The 18,814-nt window shown below is 37.4% G+C and overlaps 1 protein-coding gene across 1 annotated transcript; it reads right to left on the reverse strand.

Moving 5' to 3' along the window:
• Positions 1 to 7,804: 7,804 nt before the first annotated feature.
• Positions 7,805 to 9,172, reverse strand: LOC137744620 (F-box protein At4g09920-like). Its single transcript, XM_068484393.1, has one exon. It carries the CDS (start codon positions 9,170 to 9,172, stop codon positions 7,805 to 7,807), a length of 1,368 nt encoding a protein of 455 aa, XP_068340494.1.
• Positions 9,173 to 18,814: the final 9,642 nt, after the last annotated feature.

An 18,814-nucleotide genomic window follows, 5' to 3' on the forward strand; every position in this document is an offset into this window, starting at 1 on the left:
ACCCTATATGAATACAATGAATGAATTTGATCTTCAATTTAAAATATTTACACTAGTGGATACCACAAAATCTTATGTTATACTTGATGAAAGTATAAATAAACTCTAAGTGTTAGTGAATCTATCGTTTTGATGGGATACGCATCCTACGAAACTAATTTCAACAATCCAACCGTCAAACTTGTTTATATATGCTTCGAGATCGCATACGTCAAAAATTGAAAAAAACAAACATTTAGAGATCAAGTAACGAGACAAAATTTTTCGACGGTTATAAACGACAAATCACGATTTAACGGTTATTTTAACTCTAAATTTGATGATTTTTTATAGCTACACTCCTTGACCCTATATGAATACAATGAATGAATTTGATCTTCAATTTAAAATATTTACAATAGCGGATACCACAAAATCTTAAGAGTTGAAAGTATAAATAAACTCTTAAGTGTTAGTGAATCTATCGTTTTGATAGGATACACATCCTACGAAACTAATTTCAACGATCCAATCGTCAAACTTGTTTATATATGCTTCAAGATCGCATATGCCAAAAATTGAAAAAAACAAACATTCAGAGATCAAGTAACGAGACAAAACTTTTCGACGGTTATAAATGAAAAATCACGATTTAACGGTTATTTTAACTCTGATTTTGATGATTTTTTACAGCTACACTCATTGACTCTATATGAATACAATGAATGAATTTGATCTTCAATTTAAAATATTTACACTAGACGAAAGTATAAATAAACTATCAAGTGTTAGTAAATCTATCGTTTTGATGGGATACGCATCCTACGAAACTAATTTCAACGATCCAACCGTCAAACTTGTTTATATATGCTTCGAGATCGCATACGCCAAAAAATTGCAAAAAAACAAACATTCATAGATCAAGTAATGAGACAAAACTTTTCGACGGTTATAAACGAAAAATAACGATTTAATGGTTATTTTAACTCTGATTTTGATGATTTTTTACAGCTACACTCCTTGACCCTATATGAATACAATGAATGAATTTGATCTTCAATTTAAAATATTTACACTAGTTGATACCACAAAATCTTATGTTCTACTTGATGAAAATATAAATAAACTATTAAGTGTCAGTAAATCTATCGTTTTGATGGGATACACATCCTACGAAACTAATTTCAACGATCCAACCGTCAAACTTGTTTATATATGCTTCGAGATTGCATACGCCAAAAATTGCAAAAAAAAAACATTCATAGATCAAGTAATGAGACAAAACTTTTCGACGGTTATAAACGAAAAATCACGATTTAACGGTTATTTTAACTCCGATTTTGATGATTTTTTACAGCTACAGCCCTTGACCCTATATGAATACAATGAATGAATTCGATCTTCAATTTAAAATATTTACACTAGTGGATACCACAAAATCTTATGTTATACTTGACGAAAGTATAAATAAACTCTTAAGTGTTAGTGAATTTATCGTTTTGATGGGATACGCATCCTACGAAACTAATTTCAACAATCCAACCGTCAAAATTGTTTATATATGCTTCAAGATCGCATACACCAAAAATTACAAAAAAAAAAACATTCAGAGATCAAGGAATGAGACAAAACTTTTCGACGGTTATAAACGAAAAATCATGATTTAACGGTTATTTTAACTTCGATTTTGATGATTTTTTACAGCTACACTCCTTAACCTTATATGAATACAATGAATGAATTCGATCTTCAATTTAAAATATTTACACTAGTGGATACCACAAAATCTTATGTTATACTTAATGAAAGTATAAATAAACTCTAAGTGTTAGTTAATGTATCGTTTTGATGGGATACGCATCCTAAGAAACTAATTTCAATGATCCAACTGTCAAACTTATTTATATATGCTTCGAGATCGCATACGCCAAAAATTGCAAAAAACAAACATTCAGAGATCAAGTAACGAGACAAAACTTTTCGACGGTTATAAATGAAAAATCACGATTTAACGGTTATTTTAACTCTGATTTTGATGATTTTTTACAGCTACACTCCTTGATCTTATATGAATACAATGAACTAATTTGATCATCAATTTAAAATACTTACAGAAGTGGATACCACAAAATCTTATGTCATAATGATTTATGAAAATTGAGGATTTTGTAAAAGGAATAACATGTAAGCTTTGAGTTCTGTTGGCAAGGTTACATGGTCGTTTAGATTTTTAAAACCCTCCAAATCTCAAGAACAATTTTATTTATTTGAGTGAAAAATTAATAAAATTAATAATAATTATTGTAGAAGTGTGAAAAATGTAATCACTCGTAATGAAAAGCTTTACAAGTTTCATTAAGGGGTCAACTCTGAAATTTAGTATGTATATACTCATTTGGTATTATATTTTACATTTTTTTGGGTCAAATTATGTTTTTCATTTTCATTTTTATTGATTTAAAATATATTTTTCTTAACGGGTAACGGGTCGGGTCATATTACTTGAAAATATTAATGGGTTGATTTCAGGTTGGGTCATATTACCCGTTTACTTTAACGGGTATTACACGACACGACCCGTTAAGTTATTGGGTATGACACGAAAACAACACGAACACAAGAAATACGACACGAATGCCAGGTTTAGGCATAACAGAAGATGATGGGAGGAATCTAGGTTTTTTTTTATTTATTTTTATTTTTTATAATTTCATTGGGTACATTCTCTTCTCTTGTTCCTTAATCCATGTTCCTAGATTTTATTCTATACTAGTATTTGTAACTTTTTCCAAATTTTTTTTAACCATGTATAACTTTTTCATGTAAGATTTATATAGGGTGAGTTACCTTTTACCCTCTCAAGTATGGAGTCAATTGCAACCTCATGAAATATCTTTAAAACATTTCAATTTCATACATTTAGTTATATTTTTTTTTCAGTTTCATACATCTGTTAAGAAATCTATTAAGTTAACCGTTAAGTGATGACGTGGCAGATATAGGCTGTCAACTTTGCATCATGTGAATAAAAATAATAAAAAAGGATTATTTAATAAAAAATCAATTTAAATTATAATTAAAAACTAAAAAAATTGAAAAGAGGATCTGGGCAAAGCTTGGCCTAATAACCCCATCTCTTCCTCGACTCCATCTCATCTCCTATGTGCTTGTCTTCAATCGAGAATTTGATTCTTGGTTTGGTTTGGGAAGCTTCTTCTGCCGCTGCCTTCTCCTCGATTCGACTCCAACAAGTCTATCAACGATCTCACAACTCGCTCGTAGCTCGGTTCATTCCGTCACTCTCGAGTTCAATCTCAACATGACTCAGTAAGGCGAGAGGCATATTTGGCGGTGGGGCTCCACCTGGTTCAACCCCAACACCTCGATTCCGTCCGACGAGGTGCATGTGGACAACCCCCAAGCCTCAATGTTCCTGTGCTGGACCTTTGCGCAGTTCGGAGCAAATGAGGTAGCAAAAGACTTGCCAAAATAGTGATTGACGGCGACGCTGAACGAGGAACCATGTCAGCATAAATGTGGACTCTACATTTTTTATTCATATGTTGCAAAGTTGGCAACCATTTCAGAATAAACTAGAAAATATGTCTGAGCGCTAATACGGAACTTGAATGTATCACCTTAACTGCATGAATAAGACACATTTTATCTGAATAAATTCAACACAATCATGAATGAACAAAGGGATATACGAGTGAATGGGGTCAGTAAGATATGCAGCTTTGTTTTTATATACATTCAACTTAGATGACATGAAAAGATATTGTACAATTAACATGACGAAACTGAACGTTTTGTTTCCCTAATAAATAGAAGAAACAGAAGCAACATGCAATTCACACAAATCTTGCCCCTGCCGTCAAGGTGGCAAAATATATATCCTATAGGTTCGGCACATGTTTTAGCAGTTGACAGAAAAACATAAAAATTGTTTCGTTCTTATTCTAGCATCTAAGTTTTCAAGCACAAACATGCAAAGCAAAAAAACATGTAGGACGCCTATTTCCATAAGAAATAGAAGTCTGAGAAGTGTATTTTAGTTTAGAGAATATGCATGTATTTTCTAATAGTGAAAACATGAGCAAATATGATTGGGCAGAAATATGAGAGTAAAAAATCCAAACCTCAGGAATATGATTGTATTACAGCAAATATGATTGGGTTGTCTCGAGGATCAAATGGGGACTCGAGATTTTGGTAATTGTGTAGAAGAAAAAGAACACCAATGGAACATTCCTAGAAACTAACCCTCAAACCCATCCAAATCAGATCAACTAATCAACAAAATTAGCCCAATCAATAACCCTAAATTTACTCAACCAAATTTGCCCAATCAATGATCCTTAAGGATAAGATTATTTTTAACTAGACACAAATTCACATGCTAGTCATTTGATACATTTAACTAATTCTGCAAGTTGTAAATGATTAAGAATAATTTAGAATCATACCAATCCGATTCTAGCTCATCTGGTTCCTCTCTCATCCGCAACTTTGTATTTGAAAAGCTGAGTAGCCAAGTTTGGAGAAGTCGTTAAATAATCACTATCTGAGGATTGAGAATAACCTATATTCACATTGCACAAAATTCTATGGAAAATGGAGCAAATTAACATATTTAAAATAAGTATTAAGATGCAAATATTCTCAAGATAAATTAAGCAGAAAAATGAATACACTTTACCAATTGTCAGACATTGCTAATTGCCAATATTGCAAGATAATGAATTCTATGAACGAAAAAAATGTTTTGCAACTTCAACTTACAATGCCAAAGAAGCTCCATAAAAGTAGTAGCTTCCTCCTTACTTCATGCATCTGTTGATCATGGAAATTATAAAAATCCATCCAATCAAGAGACATTGTAAAAGCTGTGAGAAGGTGAATATGCAACAAAGAATCTAAGATATACCAGACAAATTTACGATTCCATTATAATTTCACATAAAAAAAGATCAAATTTTGATTCAAACAAAGCAATCTCATCTGTTACAGATCGGACCAACCAAAAAAAACTTCTATTAACATGATTTTCAACCCAACTATAAAAAGGAGCTATAACAGCACAATCAATATCTTTTCAACCCAACCGAAAAGAAACTGATTGTATGTCATAAGTTTGTAAACACGGAGAACATGTATCATATTTCATGACTAATTAAAAGCTTACAAATGTCAGGTAAGAATATACGTAAGTTCAAATGCCAGAATGCAAATGAAGACAATTCACTCCATTGTGTTCAGCAGGGGAATAAAAAGTGAGGAAAATAGTATGCTAGTGATTCGTACCTTTAACTTGATCTGATGGCAGGGCATTGAATGTTGACTGAACAAAATTTTGCACGTAATGAGGTTGCATAAAAACATTCACCTGAAAAGTTAAACCCACCATTACATGAAGGTAAATAAGGAAAATCCAATCCAATAATCACCACAATCTGAGAAGTGTATTTTAGTTTAGAGAACATGCATGTATTTTCTAACAGTGAAAACATGAGCAAATATGATTGGGCAGAAACATATAATGGACAGAAACATAAAAGTAAAAAATCCAAACCTCAAGAATATGATTGTATTACAGCAAATACGATTGGGTCGTACTCGAGGATCAAATGGGGACTTTAGATTTTGGTAACTGTGTAGAAGAAAAAGAACACCAATGGAACATTCCTAGAAACTAACCCTTGAACCCATCCAAATCCGATCAACTAATCAACCAAATTAGCCCAATCAATAACCCTAAATTTTCTGAACCAAATTTGCCCAATCAATAATCCTTAAGGATAAGATTATTTTTAACTATACACAAATTCACATGCTAGTCATTTGATACATTTAACTAATTCTACAAGTTGCATTTCTGTAAATGGGAATGAAAATGTAACTTTCGATCTTATACTTTTAGAACCAATACACATCTCAAATGTGGGAGTCTCAAAAGTTGTTTCATTTATTTCATTCCAAAGAAATTTTTTGTTCGAACAGATATTCGAACAAAGTACTCTCTGATTGACACTCACTTAAACACCTTAGAAGAACTCACGTTTTCTCTACCTGAAAATGAGTTTAGGTGTCACATCCCGGCCCGGGACGGATCACTTCCCAAGCCCGCTCCACCACCGTAGCACGATATTGTCCGCTTTGGGCTTACCATTCCCTCACGGTTTTGTTTTTGGGAACTCACGAGCAACTTTCTAGTGGGTCACCCATCATGGGATTGCTATAGCCCCCTTCTCGCTTAACTTCGGAGTTCCGATAGAACTCGAAGCCAGTGAGCTCCCAAAAGGCCTCGTGCTAGGTAGGGATGAGAATATACATTTAAGGATCATTCCCCTGGGCGATGTGGGATGTCACAATCCACCCCCCTTAGGGGCCCGACGTCCTCGTCAGCACACCATGGTCAGGGTTAGGCTCTGATACCAATTGTCACATCCCGGCCCGGGGCGGATCACTTCCCGAGCCCGCTCCACCACCGTAGCACGATATTGTCCGCTTTGGGCTTACCATTCCCTCACGGTTTTGGGAACTCACGAGCAAATTCCCAGTGGGTCGCCCATCATGGGATTGCTCTAACCCCCTTCTCGCTTAACTTCGGAGTTCCGATAGAACCCGAAGCCAGTGAGCTCCCAAAAGGCCTCGTGCTAGGTAGGGATGAGAATATACATTTAAGGATCATTCCCCTGGGCGATGTGGGATGTCACATTAGGGATATGAAAAAACTGCGTAATACCAAAAGCATAAACCACACTAATACAATCAATAACTAAACTAACAATATATTCAACAATTTGTCAAAAACACCATCAAATTAAACACCCTTAAACCATAAAAACCAAAGGAACAAACCATATAATTAATGAGTGGTGAGTGCAGACTTTCTGGCATTTAGGGCACCAATTATCCTAACAGAGAACGCGTTTTGGTCCTCCTTTGCCATTTCCTCCTCATCCCCTGAATCCTCATCACATGCACGTTCCAATGCCGTCTCGAGAAGCGCCTTAGCAAACACTGGGGAGGAAAAACTAATTAATTTTTTTAAAACAAATATTAGTGCAATACAGAAATACATCATCTATAATAAGCAAACACGCGAATGCCTGAAAACACTATAAGTCTAATACTTTTTCCCTTGAGAAAATGTTGTAGTAAAGCATAATCGTTTTCCAAAGTTCAACAACGCAATACCCAAGCATATAAGATTTAAGATATTCAGATCCATATTAAAGATGAATTGACCCATTAAATGAAAACCAATTTTCACACATTTGTATACTGACCAATAAAACAATACATCCTACACTATCCATGCAACCGAGGCAATGACTCTGACTGCTAAGGCATTTGAGAACTTCCGTTCAACCAGAATCCCGTCGCTTCTTCTGTTTCGGGTTCTTCAAATTCCTCTCTTTTGGAGACACTTTCCCCATCTATAAATCTTCAATCTCTCAATTCAATCAGAAAAGCCTAAGCAAACATAAGCTATTGACCCATACTACCTTTAATCGCTTTCGACATTAAGAATTATGGGCACATTATTTTTTTTTCTTTTTGTTGTCGGATATGGGTTTTAATATGATTAACAATCTTAATTTTCCAGTTTATGTCTCACCATTAGAACTATTTCCAGTTTATGTCTAACAATCTTAATTTTCCTAGTATCTTACATGCGTTGGTCCTTTCCCAAGTACGAAGGCAATTAACGAAATGGTTAAGATGCATATCTATGGTATATAAAGTACAATTGGTAAAGCTACACAGCGTTAAATTTGGAATAATCTGGGGCTGGCTGGGACAACTCATGTTTAGTTCAAAATTCAAAAAGTAGCGTTCCAATGATTTTTTCAACAGAAATATTCCTTGCAGAAGGTGCTATCCAAGTCAAAGAGTCCTCCAAATCACAAGTATCTGAATCCGTTTCAAGATAATTTGACATCTTGAGCACAAGACTGTTGTTGAGACCAGGCAATATTGCTGAAGAGCAGGTATTTCTGAATTCTGTTGGAAAGATGACGTTCTTCAAATCAGCAACAATGAGGTCCAGATTCTTGGAGCGACCAAATTCTTTAAGAAAACCTGCGAGTAGGGGTAAATGTTTCCATGGCCCGATGAAGGCAGTCAGAAATTGTATGTCCCAGAAGTCCAACAGTAAGATGGTGGCCTCCCATAAATTTGGGGCTTTCAAAGAAATCTTGGCGGTTAAGTAACCAATGAAATATAAAGAATTCAGATTAGGAGTATTGATGGTGGCCTCCAAACTACGATGAGATTCAATTAAGCGTAAGTTTTTCAGGTGATGAGCATGAATGTTGATATGTTTCAAGTTATGGGAATTGGTCAACATTATCCTCTCAACGGGAAGAAACTTTGATGAAACAAACGTAAAAGATTCAAGATCTACCGTGTGGTCAACTTGAATATCTTGAGCCTTGCAATACTTGACTTCCAAGAACTTGAGACTGTAACTTGAAATATAAAACATGGAGAGTGCGTCTTCTTGATCATCTTCAAAAGAACATGAAGTTAATGACAAGTATTCAATACAAGGGCACTCACAAATTAAGGAACGGAGGGCGTGCCTATCAAAGCGAACATTGTTGAGGGACATTGTTTTCAAGGAGGGAAGAAGCCGTCTTATATGATCTATAGGACGTCCACTGTTGGCATTGCGTATGTCCCTTATTCTCACATACGCCAAATTGAGAGTAGTTATAGATGTTGCATCAAGAAAGGTGGTTCTAGATAAGCAGTAGTAGTTTTCATTCTCATGCCAATCCTTCTGAAATAATCTATCAAGCCGGAGGCTTATATCTAACTCTTTGACGTTTCTATCTAACGAACAAGTTAATAACTTATCAACGATGCTAGGGTCCTCTCTAAACAAGTAACCCTTCATATGAAGCCTCAGTTTAAGTAACTTCAGCTTCTTTTGCTTATCATTCCCACAAGATCTCAAATATCTTATCAAGATGTTGATGAACTTCCTATGTTTATCACCTTGGTTGTCTCGACAATCAATGCTTTCCTCATAGTCACCCTCGTCGAAATCCAAGACGGAGCTCGAACACCACACACCTTCCCATTGCTTGGAAAGAAAACTCATACGGACGGCAGCTTTGGTGGGAAGAATTTGGATGATATTGTGCTTAACGAGGTCAGGCAAGTGAAGGCATCCCATGACGTCCGCTTCGGCTACGTTTGATGTTCTTTTGTATTTGGGTCGGGGGTTTGTGGATGGAAGACTAAGCCTATTTATAAATGTTAATTAATATCCTTGAAGGATACCAAACCGCAACTAGTACGAAATCATACTGGTTAGGAAACCATTGTCGTATACAATTTGGCAAAACCGGCATTCTTTTTTATCATAATTTCGTAATATTAAGGTTTCCTAACAATATGAAACTAGCTAATTAATTTTGGAATAGGGTGCAATTGCGGCTTCAATATATAATATAGTTTCTGTTAAGATATTCTATATATTAAGAATTTTTGCAGTATATGAAACTAGCCAATATATTCTATTATATTAAACCCTCAACCCTCAACCGTCAACCATAGACCCCCTCAACCCTAAACCCTTTGTCACGCTGCTTCTGTTAATCATTTATCATTCCTTATTCCTCTCATACGCAGACACTGTTCTAAAATTGAAGGGGGAACGGCACTGTGCAATTTGGGTAGATTTCACTTTATTTACGAAATTACCACTAAAGCTTCCAGTCAACGATTTTAATTTATTTACGAAATTACCACTGAAGCTCCTGGCTTTAGAAATTTTTTATTGTGTAAAATGACCAGACATCCCCTCTCAACTTCAGATCACACGGTTAGGATGCTGAGTTAAAGGGGTAGGATCGTCATTTAACACAATAGGGTTTCGGATTGATTGGGGTTAGGTTCCTCCTCGTCACTTCGTTCTTTCTTCGGCGCAGGCAAGGCCATGCCGATCCTGGCATGGTTGAGTGGAAAGGAGACAGTGAGAGAAGGAGAGAGTGACAGTGAGAGAAAGAGAGAGTGGTTGTCCGGATAATAGGGAGAGAAACAGAGAGGGAGGGGTTGGGATGGTGAACAGAGCCAAGTAAGGTCCCTTAGTCCATTAATCGTTCTGGATCGTCCGTTCCCTTTTGCGTGTCGGATGAGTGGCTAGATTTCGAAAGCTAAGTTCCAATTTTTATTGGATTCTTTACTGTTAGCATGGATTATCATGATTTCTGCCTTTTTGCTGTGAATTATTTCCGGATTTTGTTGCACTGTTAGAGCAACTCTGTGAAACCTTTCCCTAGGCAATACACTATGCTATCCACCTGGTGAACAGTAATTGTCTTTTGTATCTTCACCGTTGCACTTCAATAACCCTGGCAATAGGCAATAAAATATTAGTATTTTTATTTATTTATAAAATAATACAAAATAATTTTAATTGTAATTTCGGATAAGATTTTTAATCGTTCTCGTTGCGCCACGTGTCATTTTTTGAAGTATTATTAAATAATAAAAAATAATTTTATTTGTAATTTCGGATTAGATTTTTAATCGTGGTGTAAGGTATATGATAATGAGAAGGTATTTATAGAAAAGTAAAAACAATTTTTTAAAAAAAAATTCAATTTTTTTTCTGATTTTTTACAATTTTTTTTTAATTTTTATTCAATTAATTAATCTCTGCCATTGGATATAAAAAAATTTAAATTCCAACACTCCAGATTGTGCAACGTGTCACAATGGTAACTTTTCTTAATTTTAAAACTATTTTTTCTTTTATTTATTTATTTATTTATAAAGCCTATTCAATATCGACCGTTGATCTCAGATCGAACGGTTGATATTAAATAAGCTTTTTTAATTTTTATTACTGTTGAGATCGAACGGTCCAAGTTAAAGAGCTGTTCAGATCGAACGCATAGTGGGAAGCAACGTGGCTTCCCAAAGGTAACTGAGGCTGACTGCTCCGCGAGCCCCTGTGGTCTGAAACTTGTCTGCTGATGCGCCCCCACGCGTGGGTGAGGCGCACGCGCCTGACAGAAAAAAATTAAAAAAAGGATTGACGCTAGCCTGACGTCAGCCCTGCGTCAGGTCCACCTCGGGCTCGCGGGCTAGCGATTCCTCACGGGCCTGTTGCTCGAGCCTGCCCAGTCCCACGGGCTCCCAACGCTGAAGGCTTGCAGCTGGGCTATCCAGCCCTGTTTGGTCCACTGTCCCCCGAGCAGTCCACAATGGTGGACTTGCTCTTAGGTCAGGTTTTGGGGGTTCCTTTATTTGTTTCGTTTTCGGTCATTTTCTCTCATTTTGGGGATGCATCTCTCTGTTCTGTGTATTGTTCTTTTGTTTAAGGTCTTTTTTTTTTTTTTTTTCCTGCTTATGCTTCTTACTCATTTTCCTGGGATTTTTTGTTTTCAGTTGCAAGGGTAAAGAAAACACTAAAATCCCAGGTTAAATGGGTATTGGGTTTTGGTGGTTGAAAATATGATTTTTTTCTGGTTAAGCTTCTTGCTCATTTTTCTGGGATTTTTGGTTTTCAGTTGCAAGGGTAAAGACAATACTAAAATCTTAGAAATCGGTATTGGCATTTGTATTAATGCATTTCCATTTTCGTTGGTTTGCAGGATAGGTGCATTGAGACCTAAAAATATTTGCGTGAACTTCATAAATTTTTCTGGTGCTCCGAACGTTGAAGGGTAAGTGTTTTTGAGCTAAGTTCAATTTTTAATTCTCTACTGTTTGCAGGAAATCTGGGGGCTCTGGTGGTGCTAAAGCATCCGAACAAAGGGAAGCAATAACCTTTGCTGATGTTGCTGGCGTTGATGAGGCTAAAGCAGAGCTAGGAGAAATTGTGGTATGTTGGATACTCCTCTATTTCCTTTGATATCACCAAATGAATCATCACGGTCTTTTGGAGGATCCTAAAGGCTTCCTAATGTCTTGTGAATTTTTATTCCATTTTTATTTATGGCCATGTTTTCTGGTCAGGAATTTCTTCGGAATCCAGACAAGTATATACAACTTGGTGCCCGTCCTCCACGTGGAGTTCTCCTGGTGAGTAACCAAAGACTAATTAATCAATGATGAATTACACCTCAAAACCTCAAAACCTCAAAACCTCAGAGTGGGAAGTCAATGATCCCAATTCAAATGTTTAGCATTTATGGTTAACTTGATGAGCTAACTATGGTATGCCTTTCACGGACATCTCCCAGGCCTTTCTCGACAAAGTTTTGAACCTTTTTTTTTTGTTTTTTTTGTTTTTTTTTTTTGTTTTTTTTTGTTTTTTTTTTGCCGTGTGTGTAGTACTAGTGTTGGATTATGGTGGAGTGCATAATTCCCAAGGACGATGGAAGCCACTTAGAGAAATACTATTTGAGCACCCAAGCTTAATTTCTGCTCAACTACACTCATTTATGTATGTCCAAATCACATTATCATAGATATTGCATTGCATTTTAAACATTTGTACATTCATTTTTAATTGGTATTGACAATGAAATACAAACATTAGAGATGACCACCTCAATTATTCTAAAACCTTGAATTAACAAAGAGCAATGGTACGATTAGATTACTGATTGTTAGGCATTTAGAACAAAAATACATAAAAATGAATCATTCCAAACACCAACAAAACGGAAAAGAGAACCGAAAAAGGTATTGAATCTTCAAGTTCCTCAGCCAAGCAATCCCTATGCAATATCGCAAGCCAAAAGTCTTTTACGATTACGCCTACATAGAATTTTGCCCACATACCATGTAATTCATTTGCATTCAGAAAAGGCTTTTTCATATAAAAAAAGTACTTGGTGAATCATATACAAATTTATAGCCAAAAAAATAGTGTGCACACTTACTATGGAAAACGTCTAAAATTGAACTAATAGAAATTAAACTATCCAATTATTATTACAAACAGGTTGGCAATCAGGATTAAGAAAAAGCTGCCAAGTTGTCGACATATGTATTTGAGCATCTCTGATCTTCATCCCAATCGTCGCCGTCACGGAATCTTAGTAATTTGCGCACCACGGTCAGCTATATGAAGAAGGGGTTGAACCAACACTGGAATTTGTGATGACAAAGAAGGACATAAGTGGGAGTGGAGCTACCTATCTGCCGAGCTGTACCAGAAAGACATCCATTTTCTCATAGAGCTCATACAGGTATTTAAATTTTTGCTGTGTTTTTCCAAAAATTAGTGAAAAAGTTTCAATCTTTTCCTTATCAACGTCAATGAAACTCGAAATAATTTGTGGGTTTCTTTTTTGTGTAATTTTATTTGCTGGGTTTGTTTCTTCGTTGATTTTTATTCGAAAATCAAAACAATTTCTGGGTCTTTGGTTCTGTCTCTAAAAAAAGATGAAAAAGTTTCAATTTTTTGATACTAGCATCAATGGAACTTGAAAACAAACTGTGGGTTTGTTCTTTTGGTAGATTTTAATTGTGGGTTTTTGATTTGCAGAATGCAGAAGACAATGAACACGAAGAAGGGGTTGAACCAACACTGGAATTTGTGATGACAAAGGACATAACTGGGAGTGGGGCTCCGGTTACTCTGCTGGTTTTTAATAATGAGGTTGGGAATTTCCAGGAAGAATATGGACTCCATCTGCAGTGTAGGACGTTCTACATAGAAGGGGAAGAGACAGCAGGGCTTTATTGGAGAAAAAGGTAAATTAAAAGGTTATATATCAACTTATTGAAGTTGGAACTCCTATCCCTAATAGCCTTCCCTTCCCATTAGGATGTGTTTTACGGAGAATGCAACTAGGAATAAGTAGTTAAGCGCGCTCTCGGTTCATAACCATTTTGTACCACCATATCTTAAGCACAAAAAGCGAAAACGAAGGGCGAAATGGTTATTAAACTAGCACCAAGGGTTTGAGCCTTGCAGTTTTTTCCTTTTCCATGAACCTGAATGTTGAATATATTTCTTGTGATTAACTTTGCTTTCTATCAAATCTGTTGCTGGAATTATATTTCATCCCATTAATGTCTCTGTGCCACTTCTTTTTTTTTTTTTTTTTTTGAGATCCTGTATTTGTGTTCCTTTTAGCAAGTTTGGGCTCTATATGAAATTCCCACCCCAGTCCCTCTCCGAGTGGCTCAAGCCTCGATTGCTTTCCAGACTCTCTGGCCTCTTTTTTTTTGTGGGGGGGGGGGGGGGGGGAGGGGGGGGGGTGGGGTGGGGTTGCAGTGTGGTCAAGCCCGGGACCAAGAACGTCCACAACCTCTGGCTCGAGCTCTCCGAAGGCAAAAGCTCTTTAGCCGATTCATCCCCTCCGGTTCGAACGGTTCAGGTTGTGATGGTACGGATTATGTGCTTATTGATTATAAAAGAGATTAATGTCTAAGTAATTGATTTATAAAAAACAATGTTGTGTATTTTTGCTGCTATATGTTTTCTTTTTCGTTTCGTTTTCTTCTTCTATTTTGTTGCTAAGAAATCTGTGTTGTTTTTCTAACCACATTGGTTTCAGCAATTCCCAGAGTTTCAACCAAACCCGTTGTATATTTCGGGAGAGTCTTATGCTGGAGTCTATGTGCCAACTCTTGCTTCTCAAATTGCAAAAGGTATCTAATTAGTTAATTGGTGTTTACATAATGACAACATTACACTAATTGCATATGTATATATGTATCTATTGGATTTAACTTCTGGTCTGTAACAAAAGGTATCTAATTAGTTAATTGGTGTTTACATAATTACAACATTACACTAATCGCAGTTTCTTGGTAGCCAAAACAGACCCTTTACATGATTTTGCCTAGAATTCGTTTAAAGATTTAAAATTTTCTCTTCACTCTGTTAATGGGTTTGATTTTTCCCCATCTGTTTTGCAGTTTGAGTCTACTGAGTTCTACGGATTCACTCAATTGCAATCATCTCTTCTGCAAGTAATTTCTACCTTCATTGTTATTTGCATATGAATGTTAGGTTTTATTTGGATGTATTAATACTTGGAATGTGCTTGATCATATTGCCAATGTTTGCTTAGTTTTTACAGTACTTGCATCGTGAAGTCGATGAAATCGGGTTCCATATGTCCAGTTTATAAAATTCCATATTGGCGCAGGGGTATGAATCATGATAATTTTATGTGTGCAATGATCAATTGGCGATGGATACATCAGTCTTTTGTGTTTCAGTTTCTTTCGTGTTTGTGTAACTGATCCTGGGATGTTTGTTGCAGGCACTGGGAAGATGACTCTCGCTACGGATCATAATCGGTATCTAATTGCAGGCACTGCTGGAGCAATAATGGTGTGTCAAACATTGAAGGCGGTTGCTATGCCAAGTGCATTGATTTGTCAAAGGACAAGGAACCAGTGAGCAAGCTGGGCTTGGCTCAAACTATATATTGTTTCATCAGCATGAATAAGAGATTTATCAGGTTCAGTAATCGTGCTAAGAGTTGAAAACGCCATGCCTTGTTATGAGTGAGTAATAACGATGCGGTGCATGAATAATAGATTTATCAGGTTTAGTAATCGTCCTAAGGGTTGAAAATGCAATGCCTTGTTAGGAGTGAGAGTAAACAATGATGGGGTGCATGAATAATAGATTTATCAGGTTTAGTAATCGTCCTAAGAGTTGAAAACGCGATGCCTTGTTAGGAGCGAGAGTAAATAAACCCCTTCACCAAGAGTTCTTTACTAAGTCGTGTATTTTGTTTTTCATATCCTTAATTGCTTTACGCAATGCCTTGTTAGGAGTGAGAGTAAATAACGATGGGGTGCAACACGACACTTGTTTAGGATCTTCACTTTCCCCTGGGTTTTCATGCACGATTTAGATTCGCAGGATCTTTCTTCTCTTAATTACTCTGTCTCTCACCACTAAACTAAACCCTAACCCTGAACCCTGAACCCATCGCCTAAAGCCTACACCTTTAAACCTTAACCACAAAACTAAAGCCTAAACCCTAAACTAAACCCTACCCCCAAACCCTAAACCTGTCGCCTAAAGCTTCAACCTGTCGCCAAAAGCTTTAACCCGTCACCTAAAGCCTTAACCCGTCGCTTAAAGCTTGAATCCGTTGCCTAAAGCTTGAACCTTCAAACCTGAACCACAAAACTAGAACCTAAACCATAAACTAAACCCTACCCCCAAACCCTAAACCCGTCGCCTAAAGCTTTAACCCGTCACCAAAGGCTTTAACCCGTCGCCTAAAGCCTTAATCTGTCGCCTAAAGCTTGAACCTGTCGCCTAAAGCTTGAACCTTCAAACTTGAACCACAAAACTAAAACCTAAACCATAAACTAAACCCTACCCCCAAACCCTAAACCCGTCGCCTAAAGCTTCAACTCGTCACCAAAAGCTTTAACCCGTCGCCTAAAGCCTTAACCTGTCGCCTAAAGCTTGAACCTTCAAACCTGAACCACAAAACTAAAACCTAAACCATAAACTAAACCTTACCCCTAAACCCTAAATCCATTGCCCAAAGCTTTAACCCTTCACCGAAAGCTTTAACCTGCCGCCTAAAGCCTTAACCCGTCCCCTAAAGCTTAAACCCGTCGCCTAAAGCCTTAACCCGTCGCCTAAACCCTAAACCCTTAAACCTGAACCACAAAACTAAAACCTAAACCATAAACTAAACCCTACCCCCCAAACCCTCAACCCATCGCGCCAAAGCTTCAACCCGTCGTGTCGAAGCTTCAACTCGTCGCTTTAGGCTTCAACTCAAGATAACTATCACAACTTGTTCTGTAAGATGTTACTTCTTTTGCGCTATTTCTGTATTTCAGGAATCGTGCCTTGTTTCATCGTCTCGAGAAGCATGCCTCTTTCCACGCCTTGGGAAGCATGCTCCTTTCAATGTCGCGGGAAGCGTGCCCATTTCCACATCCCGGGCAGCGTGCCCCCTTTTCGTGACTCAAGGAGCGTTCCCCTTCATGTATTGGAAAACGTGCCCCATTTTTGTGCCTCAGGAAGTATGCATCTGCGTAGATTGGAAAATGTGCCCATTTCTGCGCCTTGGGAAGTGTTCATCTTTTCGCGTTTTTGAAAGTGTGCCCATACGTGCATTGGAAAGCGTGCCCATTTCTACGCAATGGAAAGTGTGCCCATTTCCGTGCCTCGTAAGTGTGCCCCTTTCAGCGCCTTGGGAAGCGTTCACCTTTTCGCATCTCAGAAAGCGTGCCCATTTCTGTGCATTGGAAAGTGTACCCCTTTTTGTACCTCGGTAAGCGTGCCCCTTTCCACACCATGAGAATTATGCCCATTCTCGCGCCTTGGGAAGCGTGCCCCTTCACGCATCAGGAAACGGGCCCCCTTCGCACCTCGAGAGACGTACCCCTTTCAGCGCATCGGGAAGCGTACCCATTTCTGTGCCTCGGAAAGCATTCCCCTTCCATACCTTGAGAATCGTGACCATTTCCGAGCCTTGGGAAGTGTGCCCGTTTCTGCGCCTCTAGAATCGTGCCCATTTTCGCATCTCGGGAAGTGTGTCCATTTATGCACATCAGAGAGCATGCCCATTATGTGCCTCGAGCAGCGTGCCCCTTTGTGCCTCGGGAAGCATGCCATTTCCACGAATAAGAAACGCGCCCATTTTCACGCATCGGGAAGCATGCCCTCGGTAGTGCATCGAAAAAACGTGCCCCTTCCGTGCATCGGGAAGCGTTCCCCTTTCCACGCATCGGGAAGCGTGCCTTTTTCACGCATTGGAAAGCTTTTTTCCCATACAAAATAAAATAACAGTGAATTATGTACTGTAATACAAATATAATAAGAGACTAAAGAAACCAAAATCTTCACTTGAACATAGCTTTCTCCCATTAGAATTTCCTTTGCTTTCTTGCATAACATTCTTACCTACAATGAAGCAATGAAGAAACGATCATGTACAGATAGATGGTTCTGATACTAAAAGACAGGAGATAGGTTAAAAAAAAAATTAGAAAACATTATATAACTTAAAATGTGCTTAAACAAACCATTCTCGCATATAGCCAAGTTCTATACAGAGGTAAAAGTCATGGATTGTACTTTAGTCCATTTCACATAGTTTACTTTGTATGTGCATAAGAAAATTCATTTTGAAAATTACAACCGCCTTATCTTAAAGTGGCAATACAACTGCCTTATCTTAAAGTGGCAATACAATTGCCTTATCTATAGTCAAATTGCTAAAATATTTATAGAATCCAATACATTTTTTAAATAAATGAGAAGCATGCTGTAAGACAATTTGGTTTTTCATGTTATCAGCTCAAAGGTCCCCTTGCCAAAATACATTCTTCGACTGAAATAGATTTATGAGACTATAAGAGCTTGTTTGGTATCCTACTTGAATCTAACCTTTTAAATTCAAAATCAATTTTCAAGTTTTAGACCTTAAAAACTTGTTTGATAGAACTATTTTTAAAAACTAAACTCAAGATTAACTTTAAAATATAGTCTACTCTCTAAAAACATAAAAAGTGAGTTTTTAAACTTAAAATCACTTATTTCTTTTCTCCCCCTCCTTCTCTCTCACTCCAAATCTCTCTCCTTTTTTTTTTTTTTTACCTTTTCCGTCTTCCCTCCAATATGCTCTCTTTATTCTCTCGGTTTTTTGTCTCACTCCTCTTCCTCTTTATCTCATCTAAGGTTTAGGGTTTAGGGTTTAGGGTTGAGGGTTGAGGGTTGAGGGGTTGAGGGGTTGAGGGGTTGAGGGGTTGAGGGGTTGAGGGGTGAGGGGTGAGGGGTTAGGGGTTAGGGGTTTAGGGGTTTAGGGGTTTAGGGTTTAGGGTTGAGGGTTGAGGGTTGAGGGTTGAGGGTTGAGGGTTGTAGGGTTGAGGGTTGTAGGGTTGTAGGGTTGTAGGGTTGTAGGGTTGTAGGGTTTAG

The sequence above is a fragment of the Pyrus communis genome, chromosome 9, assembly GCF_963583255.1.
Source record: "Pyrus communis chromosome 9, drPyrComm1.1, whole genome shotgun sequence".
NCBI classification, from domain to species: Eukaryota; Viridiplantae; Streptophyta; class Magnoliopsida; order Rosales; family Rosaceae; genus Pyrus; species Pyrus communis.

Coding starts and splice junctions, on each gene's coding strand:
- LOC137744620 (XM_068484393.1), bottom strand. CDS start 9,172: ATGGGATGCCTTCACTTGCCTGACCTCGTTAAGCACAATATCATCCAA.